General features: G+C 48.5%; 1 protein-coding gene across 2 annotated transcripts in view; it reads left to right on the forward strand.

Moving 5' to 3' along the window:
• arhgap24 (Rho GTPase activating protein 24) overlaps positions 1–19164 on the forward strand; it is a 606798-nt gene that overhangs the window by 558565 nt on the left and 29069 nt on the right. For both annotated transcript variants that reach the window (XM_072496252.1, XM_072496253.1), the window contains 2 exons: positions 3614–3735; positions 16624–17713. In XM_072496252.1, the coding sequence (XP_072352353.1) occupies positions 3614–3735; positions 16624–17713 (1212 nt within the window). The remainder of the gene's footprint in view (positions 1–3613; positions 3736–16623; positions 17714–19164) is intronic.

A 19164-nucleotide genomic window follows, 5' to 3' on the forward strand; every position in this document is an offset into this window, starting at 1 on the left:
CCAAAGAACATTCCGTTTCACTTTTCTTCTCAGGTACCTCATATGTATCTTTGTCTAATGTACATGCCTTCATGGTCTCTGGGTCTGATTTTGCTGGGACTGGCATGGTCACAGTCTCTCTTTTACTGTTCTCAATTGCCCACATTATACTCCCCATACATAACTGCTTAATCACTGGGGTTAGTGTGGTACAATGGATAATCGGGTAGACCTTATCTGCATCTTCACCATTAGTGGAAAGCACACTTGGTTCACTTGAAACTGCTGTGGGTTTTAAATTCGTTATCTGGCTACTCGATGTCGGTGTCCTCAGGATTCTTGCTCCAATGTTCTGCTCATTTATCAGTGGAGTGTGTATAGGTTCAATGCAATTAATGTTCCCCTCAAGGTTTGAAGAGTCATTACTGACTAACTGCTGGTCTCCGAAGTTGGGATTTTGCGGCGTTGTGTTGAAGGGAGACATTTGTCCCTGCTGTAGATATGATTCAGGTTGTGTTATTTCCATTACCTGAGGATCAATGTCTTGTCCATTTTTTCGATCCGTACTAAAACACTGGCAATTCTCAGTCTGCTCCTTGCAAGTTAAACATTCAATTAATTTCGTTAGCAAATCCTCAGCATCCTTCTGTGGCCGTGCAGCATTATTAATCTCTGTTCGGCTATAATGATCCTGAAGGTCAGCGCATAAACCTTTTTTCTTCGGGCTTGGACGAGGCGATTCCTTTGGCTTGTCTTCAGTTGGGCTTGAACAGTCTTCAGCGCTGTGCCCTTCATTGTAGCATGAGAGACCGTCATGGTCATGCTGCTGTGTAGTGGAGCATGGTAGGCTGTTATAGCCTTCTTGCTGTTCACGTGGGCATGGCAGACTTGCATCGTCTGCCGCTGGTTGGTCAGGAGAGGTTGCTAGACCCTCATGGTCTTGTTCCTGCAAGGACTGCACATTGGAGTCTTGCGTTGCTTCTATCATGGAGGCTGTCCACGAGCTCTCTGTGGAGGCTTGTGACACTGGAGTCACTTCTTGTTCGTGCAAGGACTGCGCTCTGGAGTCTTGCGTTGCTTCTATCGTGGAGGCTGTCCACGAGCTCTCTGTGGAGGCTTGTGACACTGGAGTCACTTCTTGTTCGTGCAAGGACTGCGCTCTGGAGTCTTGCGTTGCTTCTATCGTGGAGGCTGTCCACGAGCTCTCTGTGGAGGCTTGTGACACTGGAGTCACTTCTTGTCCATGCAAGGACTGCGCTCTGGAGTCTTGCATTTCTGCAATTGTGGAGTCTGTCCACGAGCTTGCTGTGGAAGCTTGTGACACTGGAGTCACTTCTGGTTCATGCGAGGACTGCGCTCTGGAGTCTTGCATGTCTTCTTTCATAGAGTCGGGAACGTTGAGCGGGACGTGGACCACGCTCTGTGTGGCAGCAGGGCGCTCTCCGTGTGCTTGCACCGCTCCCTGTCTGTTAATGTCAGGCTGCAGCATCATCCGGTACTGATAAGTTGGAACGTCATATCTGCTGCATTGAAGATCCTCAAATCCGAAAAATGAATCCGCATCTGCGTCGGATTCAATGTGGGGGCCGCCAATGTGCAACACGAAAGGTTCGTCCGAGTCATAGTCGTATAGGACCACGGAGCTATCATTGGGCTCGCGAGGTCCGGAAACACTGTAAAGATCGTCATCGAAGTATTCGAGGTCGGAATCATCGGCTTGTGCGTAGGTAACTGCTTGTCGGAGGGTTCTTCGGAGGTCAAATTCATCTCCTGGGTCAATTTGCGGCAATGTGCTGTCATTCCAGGTGAGGGAAGGTTGTTTTACAGCTTTAACAGATTTTTGTTTTTTTGATTTGGGACGTTTCCCTTTTAAATTGGATTTGGGACATTTCCCCTTTAAATTGGTGCAGTCTGGGGCCTCTGACATCCTGACGCTCGGTATGTAGCACGTAGGAAGCGACTGCGCATGCTCAGATCGCTGTTCCTTTACCGATGGCCGTTTTCTTGACTGTGCATGCGCAGCATCTCGCGCATGCGCAAACGAAACGTCCGGTTCTGCGCACTGCTCGCGCAACTGTGCTAGCGTGTTACCTTTAGCAAGATGGCCGCCAACCTCGACCCAGCCCTCTCTCAGGCCCGGGATTTCGGCCTCTGGGAATTCGGGCTCCGGGATCCCAGCCACGAGGTGAGTACTGCCGCTTTTCTTACCTTTACTTGCTGATTGGATTGCGTTTTCTTCACAGTACTTGGAGAATTTGTCCAGGACTGCCTGGTAATCGTACCTTTGCTGCCTCCTGAAGAACCTGAACCTTGTGAATATTTCTCTTGCCCTTGCACCGGCGATGGTGAGGAGAAATTCAATTTTTTCGCTATCATCCAGGTCTTGGAGTTCAGCTGCCACCAGGAACAATTCGAACACTTGCCGGAATCGCCGCCAGTTTTCACGGAGATCGCCGTAGCACTGGAGCGGCTGCGGAACCGGGAGCTCTATCATTTTGCCTGGGCACTGCTGGTTGTCTCTGTACACTGAGGTATGCCGGCAGGTATCGATCCACTACTGTACCATGTGGTGTTGGGTGCTCTGGTGCACAGATGAGCCAACACAGTTGTATGTGGTACAACTCTATTTTATTTTAACTCTTATAATACAGTTCGTTCTGGATACTCTGCACGTGCTGTCTCCCTGAGTGTGCCTGGTGGCAGGTCTGTCCTGGTCCTCCTCTGCAGCTAATACTGACCACCGGGGGTCGTGTCTGTGCTTTTATATCTTTCTGTCATTGGTTGTGGTGTTGTGTGTTCTGATTTGTCTGTTGGTGTGTCGATCATGATGTGTGTGTTTGAATATCATGACAGTTTGGTTATCTGGTATCATAAGCACTATGGGCGGGGTTTACCGAGCAACCTGCCATATGTTGTTCGGCGGCATGAGGCGATCCGCCAGCGGGATGTCCTGGTCCCGCCATTGTCGACGGGATTTCCCATTGACTGCACCCTTCGTCGCTGGGAAACCTGTGCGCCGGCGTTGGGACCGGAATATCCCGCCGGCATGATCAGTCAATAGATTCCGCCTTATATATTCAAACCTACCAAGTTACGTTATTTACCATGTCTTATTCATTCTGGTGCATAAGATTACTTTATTCAGCATTAGAAATTTCACAGAATGTCATATATTATCAATACTGTTCAATAAAACTGTATTCTGGGAAAATGAGAAGGAGCTGATTGACGATGGAAATTCTCCCACTCTGGCGGGATATTGATGGAAACCCAGAGAAATACGTCAGTATTGTTTAGACCATTTCTCTGAGGATTCTGCTGAAGTTCTGCTGTAACAAACAGCAAATCTAACCCCAAAACGATACTTAGTAATGAAAACACTGATAATGGACAGTGTCTTTTCAACTTAGGCCAAAGGCAATATTTAGTTCTGAGAATGAAACTGATCCCATGCCTTTGACAGTGTAGATTGTACACCTCATGTCAGTGGAGAATACAAATCAGTGCTACGTCATTTACACATATGGCACTTTTCATGTGTCAGAGGAATGATGCATGCGACAGGCCGCGGGAAGTAGTTAACACTGATTCAGAACTCCACAAAAACTCTGATGGATTAATTAATCTTTCACAGGTTCCTGGATGAAGTCCAGTCTTATTCAGATGTAAACAAAATGAGCGTTCAGAATCTGGGAACGGTGTTTGGTCCAAACATACTGCGTCCAAAGGTTGAAAATCCTATGACTATTATGGAAGGTAACTTTTGAAACCTATGCTTCAGATTTGTCTTTGTTTTACCAGTGATTTCATCTACATTTATCTTCAATTTTCTTCTTATTTTTCACCTTTGGGTGATTGCCAACCCTATTGTAATGAGGCTGAACACGATTCTGACCATGGTTAATCAGCTAGGTCAATCATTGTATGTTATTCTGGAGAAGGATCTGAGGAGGAATGAGAGGGAAGGACATTCAGATTTAGACACTTATGCTACATCACCCCAGGGCCCTGCTGGAGAATCGCCGGGACCGGTGCGAATCGCGCCACACCGCCCTGACGCCGGTTCGCCGATTCTCCGGAGAACGGAGAATCGGCACCATTGGCACCTGCGCGGTCGGCTCTACGGGCCCCCCCCCCCCCCGGCGATTCTCCGCCCAGGATGGGCCGAGCGACCATGCTAAAAAAGCCGAGTCCCGCCCGCGCTGTCCACACCTGCTCTTACCTGGCGGGACCTCGGCGTGGATGCATCTGGGGCGGCCTGGTGGGGGGGCGACCCAATCAGCGGGCCGGCTTTTCGGGCTGGGGGCCTCTTTTGTTCTGCGCCGGCCCCTGTAGCCATATGCCATGTTGACCCGCCGGCCCCACTGTGCATGCGAAGACCCACGATGCCCACCTGACACCTAGGATCAGCAGCTGGAGCAGCGTGGGTCGCTCCAGTGCCGTGCTGGACCCCTGTAGGGGTCAGAATTGCTGCTCCTGAGGCCATGTTGACACCGTCGAGAAACACAACGGCGTTTACGACGGGGTCAACATTTAGCCTCAGGATCAGAGAATCCCGCCCATACTTTCAGACTAGTTTTGTTTTCTGGCTATTCCCCCTCCCCACCGCCTGATTTTCTGGTCCTGCCAAAGGTGACCCACCCCCCATGCAGTGGGTGTCCCGGCAGCAGGAGGGGCGAGCCACGCAAAATGGCACAAGCATCGGCGGGTCCGGAAGATCCCACTGCCAGCCAATGGTGAACCGCCTCCACCACCGGAAAACATGCCACGCGGATGCCGGAAAGTATTCAAGAACTAAAGGAAGGAAAAGAGGAGGGTGCCCGTGTTGATTAAGGTCATTGCAGTGCTGGAGAGAGGGAATATCCCAGAGGGGTCAGGGACAATATCTATTTGGTGAGAGCTAAGGAATGTAAAAGCTGCAAATACATTGCTTGGCGTGGTCTGTTGGCCACATATAAGTGGGAAACATGCAGAGGAACAAATATGGAAGGAAATTATAGAGAGGTGCAAGAATGATAGTCGTGATAATGGGGAATTTAATTAACTGAATGGAGTCGGACATAGTAGAGCGGAGCAAGTGTTCCTAGAGTGTGTTCAGGAAAATGTTCTACAGCAGTACATTTTGTGTCCAATGAGAAAGGAGGCAATGTTGGACCTGCTTCTTGGGAATGAGCTGGGCCAAGTGGATCAAGTCCGGAATTTTCCGTCCATTCGTTGGCAGCACGATTCTCTAGTCCCGCCGGCAGTGCACCCCCACTCGTGTGTTTCCCTGCAGCGTGGGGCGAGTTCAATGGGAATTCCCGTTAACAGTGGTGGAAGTGGAAAATCCCACCTCCAGCAAACGGTGCACCATCTTCCACCACCGAGAAACACGTGGCTGGGAGGCCCCGGAGAATCCAGCCCCAAGTGTCAGTCGGAGAACATTTAGGGGACACCGATCATTGCATCACAATGTTTAGGTTGACTGTATAGAAAGAACAATCCACAGTCAGAATAATAAACTGGAGGAAAGCCAACTTCAGTAGGGTAAGACTGGATCTGGCCCAGATAAACTGGAAACAAAGATTAGCGGGCAAATCTGCAGCTGAAGAATGAGCTGCCTTTAAGAAAGCTATAGGTCAAATACAGTCACGGTATGTTCCGATGAAGGGAAAAGGTGGGGTTAACAAACCCTGGGACCCCAAAACGATGAAAGAAATAGAGATTAAGATGAAACAGAAAAAGTATGATTACGAAGGATATCAGATAGATAACACTATTGAGAACCAGGCTGAATATAAAAGGATGAGAGGGGAATTGAAAAGGAAATCAGAGAAGCAAAGAGAGAGTATGTGAAGAGACTGGCAGCCAACATAAAGAGGAATCCAAAAGTCTTCTAAATAGTAAAAACTTGGTAACAGTAGAATTGGGGTTGATTAATGACCAAAAAGGAGATTAACTCAGGGGGCATGACTGAGGTATTAAATGAATACTTTGCACCTGTCTTTACCAAGGAAGAAGATGCTGCCCAGCCATGGTGAAGGACACTCAAAAGGGTTCAAAATTGATGATGAGGTATTAGATAGGCTGTCTGTGCTTAAAATCGATAAGGCATCAGGACTAGATGAGATATCTCATTGAATAGAATTTACAGTGCAGAAGGAGGCCATTCGGCCCATCGAGTCTGCACTGGCCCTTACAAAGAGCACCCTACTGAAGCCCACGTATCTACCGTAACCCAGTAACCCCCACTTAACTTTTTTTGGACACTAAGGGCAATTTAGCATGACCAATCCACCTAACCGCACATCTTTGAACTGTGGTAGAAAACCAGAGCACCCAGAGGAAACCCAGGCAGACATGGGGAGAAAGTGCAAACTCCACACAGACAGTGACCCTGCCGGGAATCGAACCTGGGACCCTGGAGCTGTGAAGTAACTGTGCTAAACACTATGCTACCGTGCTGTCCACATATAAAGGATGCTGAAGGAAGTAAAATTGTGGAGACCATAGTGATAATTTTATAATCTTCCTTAGATTTAGAGGTGGTGCCAGGTGACGGGAGAATTGGACATGATACATCCTTGTTTGATAAAGAGTGTAAAGATGAGCCCAGCAACAGCAAGCCAGCCAGTTTAACCTTAAACTTTGAAAACGATAATTCAGAACAGTCACTTGGGCAAATACTGGTTAATGAATGAAAGCCGGTATGGTTTTATTCAGGGTAAATTGTGTTTAACTAACTTGCCTTTTTGATGAGGTAACAGAGAGGGCCAATGAGGACGTTAATGTGATGTATCTGGACTTCGAAAAGGCATCTGGTTACGTGCCGCTTAACAGACTTGTGAGTAAAGTTAGAGCTCACAAAATAAAAGGACAATAGCAACATAGCGATGGAATTGACTGAATGACAGGGGAAAAATGAATAGTGGTGAATGATTGGTGTATAGGGCACAATTGCCAAATTTGCAGATGATATGAAACGTGAAAGTATTGGGCTGGATTCTCCCAAAATAGGACTATCTCCCCACGCCGGCGTAAAAACGCTGGCGTTTTACTCTGAAGATTCCTGGGAAATAGTGGAGCCGATTCAATGAGTTGCAGGGGGCTAGCAGGGTCCCAGAGTGATTCACGCAGTTTTAGCTGTGGATACGGGCCCCCGCACTTCCGGGTTTGAGTCCGCGCATGCACACGGCGGCAGCCTCCAGCGGCCATGCTGAGCGCCATGGCGGACTCAGACCGCAGAGGCAGAAACAGAAATTAGAGCCTGCCAATCGGCCGCGCGCCAATAGATCTGATCGCGCTGATCTGTCCCCCGGCTGCCCATAAGGTCACCCCCGGTTTCCGATCTACCTGTACCCCCCTCTGAGTCTGCAGCCGCCACGTGAGCATCCCAACCGGCAATAGCAGGTTAGTTCCATGCCATCGGGAACTTGGCCGGTCGGGTGCGGAGGATCGCTGGGCTGGCCTCTGGCAATGGGCCCCAAGTCGAGCGGAGTACTCCGCGATCTCGGCGATTCTCAGGTCCCGGAGAATCGCCGGACTGGCGTCGATCCCGATTTTGGCGTGAAATTGGATTCTCTGCCCCCGCGCCGAACGCGATTTCGGAGCAGGGCTGCGGAGAATCCAGCTCAGTATGAACCATGAAAATAGACAGGTTGGTGGAATGGGTGGACAGGCGGCAGACAGAAATTAATGCAGAGAAATGTGAAGTGATTCACATTGATATGAAGAATGCAGAGAGAGAATATAAAGTGAAGGATACAATTCTAAAGGTGATGCAGGAACAGAGAGACCTGGGTGTAAATGTGCATATAATATTGAAGGTGACAAGACAGATTGAGAGAGAGGTTAATAACGCTTATAGTATTCTAGGCTTTAGAAACAGAGGCACAGAGTACAAAAGCATGGAAATTTTATTAAACTCGTATAAAAAAACAGCCTCAAATGGAGTATTTCATCCAGTTCTGGGCACCACACTTTAGGAAGGGTGTGAGGACATATAGAGGACACTGCACCAGAAAAGTGTATGAGAATGGTCCCAGGGATGAGGAAAGATTGGAGGAGTTGGGACGGTTCCCCTTGGAAAAGAGGAAGATGAGAGGGGATTTGATAGAGATGTTCAAAATTATGATGGTTCTGGACAGCCTAGATAGAACTAAATTGTTTCTATCGGTGGAAATATTGAGAACCAGAGGGAACAGATATAAGATAAGTGTCAAAAGAAGCAATGGCAACATGAGGAAAAATGTCTTCATGCAGCGAGTGATTAGAATCTGGAATGCGCTGTCTGGGAGTGTGGTGGACACAGGTTAAATTGAGGTATTGAAAAGGGAATTTGATCATTATCTGAAAAGGAAAAATGTGTGGGGCTACAGACAAAAAGCAGTGGAGTGGCCTATGGTGAATTGGTCCTTTGGAGCAGTGTTTTTCAAACTTCTTTTCTGGGGACCCATTTTTATCAACCAGCCAGCCTTCGGGACCCACGCCGGCTGACATTCTTGACCCACCATTTTCTCTTACCTTTAATGCGAGAGGTGAGCCTGCTTGGTCCTCATTTACTTGTTTGCTGCTGACAAAATGGAGGATTCGCAATCACGGCCAAAGCACGTGACATCGACGTTCGGGGGTATGACCTGCTCTCTGCCTCTCTTCAGGCAGGAAGATTATGATGAATTTTTTTTTAAAATCTTCTCCTGCGTCAGTGCGCTGACATCAAGAGGGAGCAGTGCTTCTCTTGTGCTTCTGTGTATGCGCAGCGATGAGCGGGCATGCATGTGTGGTGCACCCACATTTTTTTAGATGGTCACAGCCGTTATTTTCAAAGCCGCTCGCAGCCGGAATTGTGAAAAGTTGGCTGCTGCAGCTGTTACATATGAATTTGCCGCGACCCTCCCGCAACCCACCCGCGGGTCGCGACCCCCACTTTGAAAATGCCTGATTTAGAGAACAAGCAAAGACGTAATAATAATCTTTATTAGTGTCACAAGTAGGCTTACATTAACACTGCAGTGAAGTTACTGTCAAAATACCCTAATCGCCACATTCCGGCGCCTGTTCGGTTACATTAAGAGAGAATTCAGAATGTCCAATTCACCTAACCAGCACGTCTTTCGGGACTTGTGGGAGGAAACCGGAGCATCCGGAGGAAACACACGCAGGCACGCAGAGAACGTGCAGACCGTGACCCAGGTGGCAACCGAACCCGAGACCCTGGCGCTAAAGAGCCTCCTTCTGTGCTGTAACCATGCTATGATTCTATGTTGGCTTGCACTGCAGCTACATTCTGTGGTCAATGCTTCTGGCTTTGGGTGGACAAGGAAAACCCTTCCCATTAGCTGATGGTAGAAGGACTTGGGGACCGAGATTGAAGACACGGGGGAATGGGAGGAAGAACAATTATATGCAGCAGTGGTAATGACCTGGAACACATTGCCAATCACGATGAAGGAAACAAGCAATGATTTTAAAAGGAAATTGGATGGGCACGAGAAGGAAATTAACTTGCAGAGCTACAGGGATCGAGCTAGGGAGGGAGACTAAGTGGTTGCTCCGAGAAGAGCCAGCATGGCCTTGATGGGCGGAAGAACCTCCTTCTGAGCCATGAATTACTCTATGACTTTCTGACCTTCACCCAAGGGCCAGGGAGATGACCTACTTTCTGCTGCTGACTTGCTCTCTGGTCACCTCCACTGCGGCATCAGAGAAGCAGGGAGCTCTGACTAAGTCTAAGGCTAGAAGTGGCTAAATGGCTGTCTGTTACCCACCACTGCGAAATGCTGCTCCCCTTAAGAAAGTGCAAGCTGTCTTTAGGTGTAGCACCATGAGTGAATGTCTTGAGGACCCTCCCCTGCTGCGTCTATTGAGTGTACACCCTGCAGAGCCACCCACTGCTACCCAAGTTGATGCGACATACAAATGTTAAGCTTTGTCTTAAGGTACCAAAAATGGTGCCTGACAGTGAACTGAATTTATTCATCAGAATGGAGGACTTAGCTTTGTAAACCATCATAAACGCTTTTTATAGTTAAATGCCAGCATAACTCTGTGAGAAGGTCTTGCAGCGAAGTGGGTAGCATCCCTGCCTCTGAACCAGAAGCTCTGGGTGTGAGTCCCAACTCAGAACTTGATGGTCAAGTAGATGTATTTAAGGGTGGCACGTGGCACATTGATTAGATCTGGGACTGCGGTGCTGAGGATCCGGGTTCGAATCCCAGCCCTGGGTCACTGACCATGTGGAGTTTGCACATTCTCCCCGAGTCTACATAAGTCTCACACCCACAACTCAAAGGTGTGCAGGTTAGGTGGATTGGCCACGCTAAATTGCCCCTTAATCGGAAAAAAAACTGGGTATTCTAAATTTATTTTTTAAAAAGTAGATGTATTCATAACATGGCCAATGGGGTTGAGTATCAACCTGCAACATCCTTCCAACACACCATTGGCAGGTGGGAAGAGCAGGAGAGACTCCTGGTCAGCCATGCTTGATGCAGATGGCACCCCTCAAGTTTTGGGCCTTTGGTGACAGGTGAGCAACCTGTTCCAAGAAAAACTACCTATGGAAACAAGTAATGTCCGCCTTGTGCACGACTAGTGCGGGAAATGAAACAGCAACAACGTGACTCAGTTGGGAGCACGCTCACTTCTGAATCACATGGTTTCAGGTTCAAGTCCCACTCCAGGACTTAAACACAAAATCCAGAGCTAGCACTTCAGTGCCGTACTGAGGGAGTATTATACTGTCAGAGGTTTTGGCCCAGAACATCCGTTCCCTGGTCGGTCTTGCCCTGAAGAGTTCTCCACACAAGGACTGCACGCTAACTGCAAACGTTCAATGGGCAATTATCCTGCAACTCTCCGATACTCTGATTTAATTTGGAAACTTCAGATGGCTCCGACTCTCTTAGCAGAATGGTTACCAAGGAAAAGTTAGAAAGATTAAAACCACTTCCATCTCTTGGGTAACTATACAAGTGCCCCCACCAAACAGATCAGCCATTCAATAAGATCATGGGTGAACAGCTTGTGTTTCGAGTTCCACATTGCCATCTACCCCTGATTTGATTCTCTTGCCTAACAAGAATCTATCTACCTCTGCCTTAAAAATATTCAGTAACCCAGCTTCAACCGCCTTCCGTGTCACTTGCAGAGACACCAGAACAGCTCAATATCCCTCCGCACAGCTACAGTGTGTCCTGTGGAAAGGGCTAACGAGGAAATATTGTTTTTCATTAGATTGTTGATTTATTACGATTGTGTTAGTATATATTAGAATGTGTATCTGGATAATGAAATAGAAAACACATTTAATGGCCCCGATTTGAACCCCGGGCAGGTCTGTAGGGATGAAGTGAGTTGGATGCTTACTCACTGCTGAAAAAACAAGGATGTGTTACTTTAAAGTCCAAACCTTGTGAATGGGTCTCCAGTCCGCTTGCGGCCAAGAAATAGCTGGAATAGAGCTGGGCAGAAGCTGCTGGCCTGTGGAAAACTAGGTGCCATCGCACTCTGATAAGTGCGGGGAAGTGGGGCGTTCAGGCAGGGAGGACTAAACAATGCCCCAGCCTTCACTGACCCCATGACCAAAAGGTATAACTGCTTGGTTCTCTTCCTGCTCCTGGGAAATCCTTATCCTCCTCAGCCTGGTACAAAAACCACAACGGTTCCCCTGCATAGGCCTTGTTCAGAATAGTAGTCAGAGCCTAATGACAGCATCAAACTTCAATCTACACATTGAAAGAAAAACAGTCAACTTGGAATGGGCCCCTTAGCTGCCAATCCAGAAGCCTGAGTAAAAATCAGTCAAGAGGATATGGGCGGTTCAAGGACAGCTAAGTATCTTGGGTTATTTTAACTGCTCACTCAACCATATCTGCTGGGCGGGTTGGGTTAAAATAGTCCCCATCGAGCCACAATTTGCTGTAATTTGATATTTGCAATTATGGTCTTCCTATTGTGGAGAAGTCATTTAATATTAAAATCTACTTTATTCAAACGTAAGAAAAACAGATGGAACAGATTTATAAATATGTTATATAATAGATGGGGCCTCTGCAGTATACTTGGGTTAAATTACTCCCTTAACAGATAAGATTCATAAAACAAATCTCTTGGAATATAAAGTTTACAAGCTGGCAATGGTACTGTAAGGTAACCCAGTGTGTGAGAAGGCCACTGTTGACCATTTAAATTAAATTAACTTTAATTTTAAATAGATTTACAGGGGCATCTAGGTTGCCTGGGGAGCTACAGGAAATCCCATATTTTGGAATTTTTTGTTGTGACTGTCATCTGGATATAAGTTTGAAGAAAACTTGGAAAACTACTATTATATCAAGCTCTAGCCAACATGCGAGAGGAAGAAACCATTGATGTTGGGCATAATTTTCCCCATAATTTGCCAGAGAGTCAGGCTGTGTCTGAAAACTGATGTGTATTTCAGTCCTTTTCCCCTATGCCACACATAAGGGGAACCTCCCAATATGATTCCCCAGGGGGCCCTCTATTGCACCGCCCCTGGCACAGGTAGGCACTGCCAGGTTGACCCCTGCCAGGTTGGCATTCAGGTTGACAGTGCCAACCTGTGCCAGGGGGCAGTACCATCCTGTGCCAGGACACTACACGGGCACATCACTCCCTTCCTGCATGCCATACTTACACCTTGATGCTCCTGGCAGGATTCGCTCGACTGAACCCATTTTTAAATGTCTGTTGTAAATTGTCACGTCGGCGAGCTTTGAATATTTAGTGAGGGAGGATCATGTGGCTGGAAGGTCCGTTAATAATAGGCGTGATTCATCGCTCAAGGCTTAGTGTCGGGACAAGGCTGTTGAATCTCGCAGGAGGCGTCCAGCTACGCATATTTAAATGAGCCTTATTACTCATTTAAATATATGTTCGCTGGATTCAACTGCTGCCCAGGACTCAACAGCTGCGCCAGGAGATCTCGCCAGGGTGCCACCTAGTACCGGTCCACACAAACATGGACTAGGTGTAACGGCACCTGGGCAGTGAGTCTCCCAGGCCATTGGAGACCTCTGGGTGGTTGGGGACAGGGCAGGGTGGTACCCTGGCTCTCCATCTGGCAGCTGGGCACCTTGGCACTGTCAGCCTGACACTGGCACTGCCATCCTGGCACCCTGCAGAGCCACCCTGGCACTTTCAGGGTGCCTAGTTGGCACTTGCAGGCTAGCAGGGGCAGTGCCAGGGTTCCAGGCTGGCAGTGACAGGGAGCCTGGGTACCAGGTTGGCACTGAGAACCAGGTTGGCACTGAGAGGGATCGGGCCCGGTGGGGCCTTACCAGGTAGAGAGGGGGGTGAGGGGGATTCCCAGAAGTCTCTCCAAGGTTGGGGAGGGTGAGGGGGTGTCAAAAACAGGGTGAGGGCATGAAAGGGAGGGAGGAAAGATCAGGGCAGCCTTACAAACATGTGCCCCGATCTGCAAGGAACCTTTGCTGCTGTCGAACTTCAGTTTTCCAGCAGGAAATCATTCGAAATGCGGCCTCGGCGGAGAGAATCTCCCGAGGCCAAAACAAACGGTAAACGGCCGTTGAATAGACTTAGACTTAGAACATACAATGCAGAAGGAGGCCATTCGGCCCATCGTGTCTGCACCAACCCACTTAAACCCTCACTTCCACCCTATCCCCATAATCCAATAACCCCTCCTAACCTTTTTGGTCACTAAGGACAATTTATCATGGCCAATCTGCACGTCTTTGGACTGTGGGAGGAAACCGGAGCACCCGGAGGAAACCCACGCAGACACGGGGGGAACGTGCAGACTCCGCACAGACAGTGACCCAGTGGGGAATCGAACCTGGGACCCTGGCGCTGTGAAGCCACAGTGCTAACCACCCGTGCTACCGCGCAGGCGCCAAGCAGCATCCCGCTAAACACGCCATTCAGCGAGCTTTAACCCAAGTACGCTGAATCGTGCCCAATAAAATAATAACATGTAGTCAAATATATTCAAATTGGGTTCCCGCTCTTTGTCGGCTGAACCTCATTATGTCGTGGCAAGGGCAGGGTAAATCGGGAAACAATGCCGGGATTCTCCGAGCTTCCGCGCCGCAATCGCGCTCGGCGCGGGGGCGGAGAATGGGCATCAGACCCGCGATCAGGTCCGACGCCGCCAATCGCGCGCGGTCGACGCAGTGCCTATCGGGGGCCATTTAAAGAGGCCCCCGCGGCGATTCTCCGCCAACAACTGGCCGAGTTCCCGTCGGCATGGTTCACTCATGGTTCCACTAGGCTGGAGCTTGGAGCGGTGGCTGCGGACTCAATCTGCGGCCGCCCTGGTGGGGCACGGGGGAATCCGTCACCGGGGGGAGGGCCTCCAGGAAAGCCAGGCTCGCGATCATGGGCCACCGATTTGTGGGCGCATGCGATCTGGGGGGGGTGCCTATATTGTCGGTGCCGGCCCACGGTGTGGGTCGGCCATGTTGCGCGGCCCCGCAGCCGGACATGCAGGGCCCTGTATCAGCAGCCGGAGCTGGGAGGACTACTCCGGGGCCCTGCTAGCCCCCTTCAAAACAGAAAATCCCCAGGAAAGTCCAGAGTGATTCGTGCCCGTTTTTTCGCAGGCGTGGGGACAAAACCCCATTATCAGAGAATTCCACCCAAGATCTCACCAGCGAGAATCTAGTTTCCTGATCCTTGTGGAATTTGCACCTGTGTCGTCGATTACGCTCGCGGCAGATGTGAGTGCAAAATCGCCCTCGCTTCCAATACAGGGAATTTAATCAAACATACTGCTGCCCCACATGACTACTTTAAACTGTCCATGATCACAGGCAGAATTCTACGTGGGCAGGATCCTCTGCTTCACCGGCAGCACACTCACGCCCGCGGATTTGCCGGCATGGGGGGTGCCCACAATGGGAAACCCAATTGGCCGGCTGCCATGACAGAGGATCCCCGCTGCCGGCTGGAGCTCGCGTACCAGAAAACGGGTGCGCCGGTGTGGAGTATCGCCTTTATTTCAGACACTTCACAATAAATATAACAAAACAATGAAAGGTGATACTGTTTTTAAAAAAGCTCCTTTTTTAAATGAATGGGAAACGTTCAAAGGGGTAATCCTCTGACTATTGGAGAGTGAATGCCATGCAATGATTTTCTGGCGCCGCAATGAATGGTTAACAAACCATGCAGAATTAGTGCTAACGGGGAGTTCCTTGCCAAGGCCAAAAAAAACCGGCAAAGTGCCATTGAATAGCAGGGTCTTTCTCGCCGCTGCAGATGCTGAGGAACACCCCGCTAAATGTGCCATTGAGTGGACTTTAACTCAAGTTCGTTAAATATCGCTCCTTGATCACTCCACAATCATGCATGCCCCAACCACTTGCTGTATAGTCCAGCCTCCTATCACTGTCTCCCATGCAATTTCATAAGACTGGTACCACCCTCCCTAACCCGGTCAACCATGCCCTGCCCCCCTCTGACTGCCTCCACCTGTTCTCAACCTCGCCTCCAGTCGTTGAACGAAGCTGCCCACAGGGGAAAAAGCAGCTCCTACTCATGCCAAATCCATCAGTAAAACTACCTTACCTGCTGCACACGACATTTAAGCAGTCATGAATCTGAAGACGTGTGTTTCTCGTTTGTTGATTGTTTAATTGGAAAGACACACAATTCTGGAGAGGTTGCCTTTTAATAAGAACACACGACTTGCAAATACATCAAGAAGAGGGACCCACATTTGCTATTGGGAAGCTACGTCCGCTGTCAATATGCCGCTGACCTATTTCATAGTTTAATGCCACCATTGGGAAGCTGACTTTTGACCTCCCACACAATGAAGTGCCCGTCCCTGTTTCGTTTCCTGCTCCTGGGAGCTTCGTAAGATATTGGCTGTGACTCCTCTTTCATAAAACCATGTTGACTCTGCTTGATTTTATTATGATTTCTTGATGTGGGGCCAGGGGGATGGCGAGGTGTGATTGGGGGAGGTGGTGGTGGGGCCACAAGTCAGACGAATAGGGTTCAACATTTTAACCAAAAAAATAGAAACCATATCCACAGAAATCCCTAAAATGACAGGCCATTTTCCCCTCGGGAAAACCAATTTTATTTTTGAGGGCCTCTGACTCCGCAATCAAAGGGACAGGTGCTGTTCCAGTTTCAAGATTGTTTCATGGTTCCATTATAAGGGGAAGGGAATGATGTTGAGATTCTGCAAAGATCTTACCCAAGAGGGCCCAGCTGGTTTGCACATTGCGCTAAATAGCTGGCTTGCAATGCAGAACAAGGCCAGCAGCACGGGTTCAATTCCTTTACCAGCTTCCCTGAACAGGTGCCGGAATGTGGCGACTAGGGGCTTTTCACAGTAACTTCATTGAAGCCTACTTGTGACAATAAGCGACTATTATTATTATTATTAACATTCTGGAATTGGCCATCCCTTCAAAAGGGAGCTGAGTTTAAAACAGGGGATAGATTTTTCATGGTTTATCTGGGTCAGTGGAAATTCCGTAAGTCAAAATGGGCTGTTTCTTGCTTTGAAACTATAGATTTGTTCGCCAATTTTATTGATCTGTTACTGTTTGCTTCTTGGTGTAAATGTTGTGAGGTTTAACACTGTTTAATTTTACAGACATTTGTGCAGAGTTTGTAACTCATTTTTTGTTACTGATTTCCTCCTTCCCTCTCCCCACTTTGTAGGTACGGTCCTGGTACAGCAGTTAATGTCTGTATTTATAAGTGAACACAGCAACTTATTTCCCAAAGAAGGAGAAGAGATTCAGGGCAGACAGGACGGGTGCAATAATAACAATGAAATACCAAAGAAACCTTTTGTTCCGTTTCCTCCGCCCCTAAATAAAGAGAACAAGAAGCCAGCCGTCGAACCTATACGTCAGTGCTCCTGGGATAACTCGGAGTCGCCCAAAAGGGTAAGTGGTGAGAACGGGGGCTCTCCCACTACACTGAACGGGGGCAACAAGTCAAGCAGCAGCCCCAGGACCAGCCTCAGCAAAGTGGATGTCAACAGAAGCCCGCCCATCATGATGAAAAAGAATCCAGCTTATTCTAAAGGCAGCGGTATAGTCACAAACGGGTCCTTCAGCAGCCCTGCAGAAACCCAGGAGAAAGTACAGACATTGCCCAATGGCAGTTTGCAAGCAAGGCGAAATTCCTCACTAAAAGGAACAGGGACTAAGATGGGCACTGGTAGCATGCAGAATGGGGGAGTGAGAATGGGCATCTCCAGCACCGACATGATGAGTTCCTCTTTAAACAATCGAATTGCAGGGTGGATGCCCAATGGGTATATCACACTGAGGGACAATAAGCCCAAGGACACAATAAACAGCGAATCCATGCAGCACAACAGACTCTCCACCTATGACAATGTTCAGCAGCAATTTTCTCTTTCAAACTCGGAGGACAAGCAGAGTGTGGACAGTGCCACCTGGTCTACCTCTTCCTGTGAAATCTCCTTGATGGAGCATTCAAACTCCTGTCGTTCCTCCACAACTACCTGCCCAGACCAGGACATTTACGCAGCAAATTACGAAGACCCGGTTTCAGAGGGACCAGCACATGAGACGTCTCTTCGGACTGACTCGGAGAACAAATATGAGCGGAATAGTGGAGGTGGCTGCAGTAGTCGTGCTACAAACAGCAGTGATAACAGTGACACATTTGTCTCCAACACTTCCACTGGCAATCACAGTGCCTTGCACAGTCTTGTAACAAGCCTGAAGCAAGAAGTAACGAAACAAAAGATTGAGTATGAAGCAAGAGTAAAAAGGTACGTGTCTGTTCTCTAGATACAGGTGTACTATTTTAAAGCTGGGACTGCAACCTCTGCTTTCACATTTGAAGTAGCAACTATTAACAGATAGCATTTACCTTCACCTCTCTCTGTTTTTAGCTCCCTGTTTTGGTATAAAATCAAAGTTGTTTCCTAATGTCCACCAGAAATTTCTTTCAGCTGGAAGTATTTGTGTTGTGTGAGGGATTGAACCAGCCACAACACCCTCAATTGGTGAATATTATAATTTAGGCTCACACATAAAGAATAATAATCACTTGGGCAAGTTACCAAAAGGCAACTGATGCTGCAGTAAGGTGCCAATGTCAGGATAGGAGAGGTGAGAATTGGTAGAAAAGGCAGAAGATAAAAAGAAAATGATTTATCTGAAACATGACCATCAGCCAAACATCAAAAGCCACCTCTCGCACCTCATCCTCAAGTATCTTTGGAAAGGAGCAACTTCTAATCTTTGCTTCAGTTAGTTCATGTCCATGTTGTGGATTGTTATATTTGAGCCTTTACTAGTAAGTGCGATCAATTGCAGAAAGGGAACATCACACCCTAGATCCGGTCTTTTAACAACAAGAATATGTCCATAGGTTGAGGGACAGTAAACAGAACTGGGGATACTAGCTTCAAAAAGACATCCCAAAGAAGCTATGAACTTACAGGCCAGTTAAAGTTCCATGTCGGAAAGCTACTAAAGCCTATAATAATGGGTGCAATTATGAGGTACTTGGAGAAATATCAATCTATTAGGGCTAGGATTTCTTTGAAGAAATAAGTCATTGTGATGAAGTTAGCAGGAGGAAACAGTGAGATAGTGGGAGGAGGGCTTCCAGTTGCAGCTATGCGGAGTTAAGTCGCACATTCGGCGGCTCCCGCAAAAACGGACTTTTGGGCTCTTTTCAGGGCCCCCAACAGCACCTTTTCGACGTTTCCTGGTGTGAGAAGGAGTTTATAACAGCTCCCCGTCAGTATATGGCTTCTACTAGGAGCGGGGCGACAGAAAAAGGTGGTGGTGGACCCGAAGAAGGTGCGAGGGAAGAAGAACAAAATGGCAGCGGGCGGAGACCAGGCAGCGTGCATGCAGTGGGCGGAGGAGCAGCAGGAGGGTATCCAGCGCTGCTTCAGAGAGATTAAAGCGGACCTCCTAGAGCCGATGAAGGCTTCTATTGATAAGCTGCTGGAGACACAGACGGCCCAGGGGGTGGCGATCCGCGAGGCTCGACAAAAGATCTCTGACAATGAGGACGAGATCTTAGGCTTGGCGGTAAAGGTGGAGGCGCACGAGGCGCTCCACAAGAAATGGCAGGAGCGGTTTGAGGAGATGGAGAATCAGTCAAGGCAGAAGAATCTGCGGATTCTGGGCTTCCCGGAGGGGCTGGAGGGGTCGGACGTGGGGGCCTATGTGGTCACCATGTTGAACTCGCTGATGGGAGCGG

The sequence above is a fragment of the Scyliorhinus torazame genome, chromosome 3 (assembly GCF_047496885.1).
Source record: "Scyliorhinus torazame isolate Kashiwa2021f chromosome 3, sScyTor2.1, whole genome shotgun sequence".
Classification (NCBI taxonomy): Eukaryota; Metazoa; Chordata; class Chondrichthyes; order Carcharhiniformes; family Scyliorhinidae; genus Scyliorhinus; species Scyliorhinus torazame.